At 53.6% G+C, this 1,601-nt stretch overlaps 1 protein-coding gene across 1 annotated transcript in view; it reads right to left on the bottom strand.

Moving 5' to 3' along the window:
* LOC121339064 (neurexin-2-like) overlaps positions 1-1,601 on the bottom strand; it is a 36,417-nt gene that overhangs the window by 25,324 nt on the left and 9,492 nt on the right. Inside the window, exon 6 of the mRNA XM_041410540.1 lies at positions 1,485-1,508. Coding sequence (XP_041266474.1) covers positions 1,485-1,508 — 24 coding nt within the window. The remainder of the gene's footprint in view (positions 1-1,484; positions 1,509-1,601) is intronic.

Genomic DNA, 1,601 nt, shown 5'->3' with positions numbered 1-1,601 from the left:
GGGGGAGGGGGCGGGGGGCGGGGATGGGGGAGGGGCGGCAGCTTGTCCTGAAAACGCCGTTTCCATCCTCGATTTGGGGAGGGGGCACCCCCCAAAAAAAAAAAAAAAAAAAAAAAAAAAAAAAAAAAAAAATCACCCACCCCCCCTTTTTAAATCCTGACACCCCCTGGGGCGGGGTTTGGGGTGAAAGCGGCTGGTTTTGGCAAAAATGAGGGAAAATCCAAAGGAATCGGCCCAAAATGGGGAGGGGGTGGGGTCCCACTTCTCCTCTGTGAGCGACAGCTGGGTTTTGGGGAGAACCCCAAATTTTGGGGTGGTTTTGGGGCTTGTGGAGCCGCGCTCGGCCACGAGGGAGCGGATGGGAGCAAATTGTCCAAAATCCTGGGAATTTTCCCCAAAATGAGGCATTTGTGGGTCTCCATCCTGTCCCCGACCCATTTTTGGGGGAAAATTATGGAGAATCTGAGCCTTGGCTGTTTCAGGGGGTGGGATTGGTATGAAATTGCTCCAAATCCCAAAAAATCACCCCAAAAATTGGGTCTGGGACTCCATAAAAGTTTCCCGGGGAAAACGAGCCCACCCTGGGCTGGATTTTGGGGTGAAACCGGCTGGTTTGGGGACCAGGGAGCTGCAGCTACGCCCTGGATGGTGTGCGGGGGGGGGGAATTGTCCAAAATTTCTAAAATTCATCCCAAAATGGGGGAGTGGGAGCTCACATCAACCCCTTGGGGAAAATCGGCAACTTCTGAGCCCGGCCTGACTTTTTGGGTGGAAATCATTTGGTTTTAGCACTGGGGAGCTGCAGGTGTTGGGGTTATCCAATCACCCAAAATCCCAAAAATTCCCTAATTCACACCAAAACGTGTGGGGAGACCCCACATTGTCCCAGTCGAGAAAATCACATCCTCAAAAAAGTTTTTTGGGAAAATCAGCTATTTTTGGCATGGGGGAGGTGATGCTCGGCCACAAGACGGCAGACAGGTGAAAATTGCTCTAAATCCCTCAAATTCATCCCAAAACAGCGGGAGCTGAACCCTCTTGAGAAAAAATATCACCATCCTGACCCCAGATAAGGATTTTTTTGGGGGGAAAACCAGCTCGTTTTGGCACGAGGGAGCCGCAGCTCAGCCTCAAGATGGCAGACGGGCGAAAATTGCCCAAAACCGCTAAAACTCACCCCAAAAACGGGGTGGCAGATGGGTTGAGGCGCCACCTCACCCCCACCGAGTACCACCCACCCCCTCGGGAAGGATTTTTGTTGGGATGGGAGGAAGAGGAGGGTGGGGGAGGGGGGTAGAACCAGCTCTCGTTTATTTTGCCACGAGGTGGGGGCGGCAGCCGAAGCTCGGCCTGCAGAGATGGCGGATGGGTGAAAATTTTGCCCAAAATCCCCCGGATCGGCCCCAAAAGGTTGGGAGTGGGGCCACGGCGAAGCCAAGGAGTAACAATAGAGTGATAACTACCAGGTAATGCAGTTTGTTTACCATAGCGTGTCCGATCCCTGCGTGCTGGCGGCGAGAGAAGGACAAAACACAAACGTGACGTTTGGGGGGCGCTTGGGGTGGGGGGGGCGCGGGGGTTTTTTTTAGGTTGTGGTGTTC

This window comes from Onychostruthus taczanowskii, unplaced genomic scaffold (genome assembly GCF_017590055.1).
Source record: "Onychostruthus taczanowskii isolate IOZ18803 unplaced genomic scaffold, ASM1759005v1 scaffold327, whole genome shotgun sequence".
Taxonomy (NCBI): Eukaryota; Metazoa; Chordata; class Aves; order Passeriformes; family Passeridae; genus Onychostruthus; species Onychostruthus taczanowskii.
Note: the sequence above shows the minus strand (reverse complement) of the source record. Positions and strands in the feature narration are given on the sequence as shown.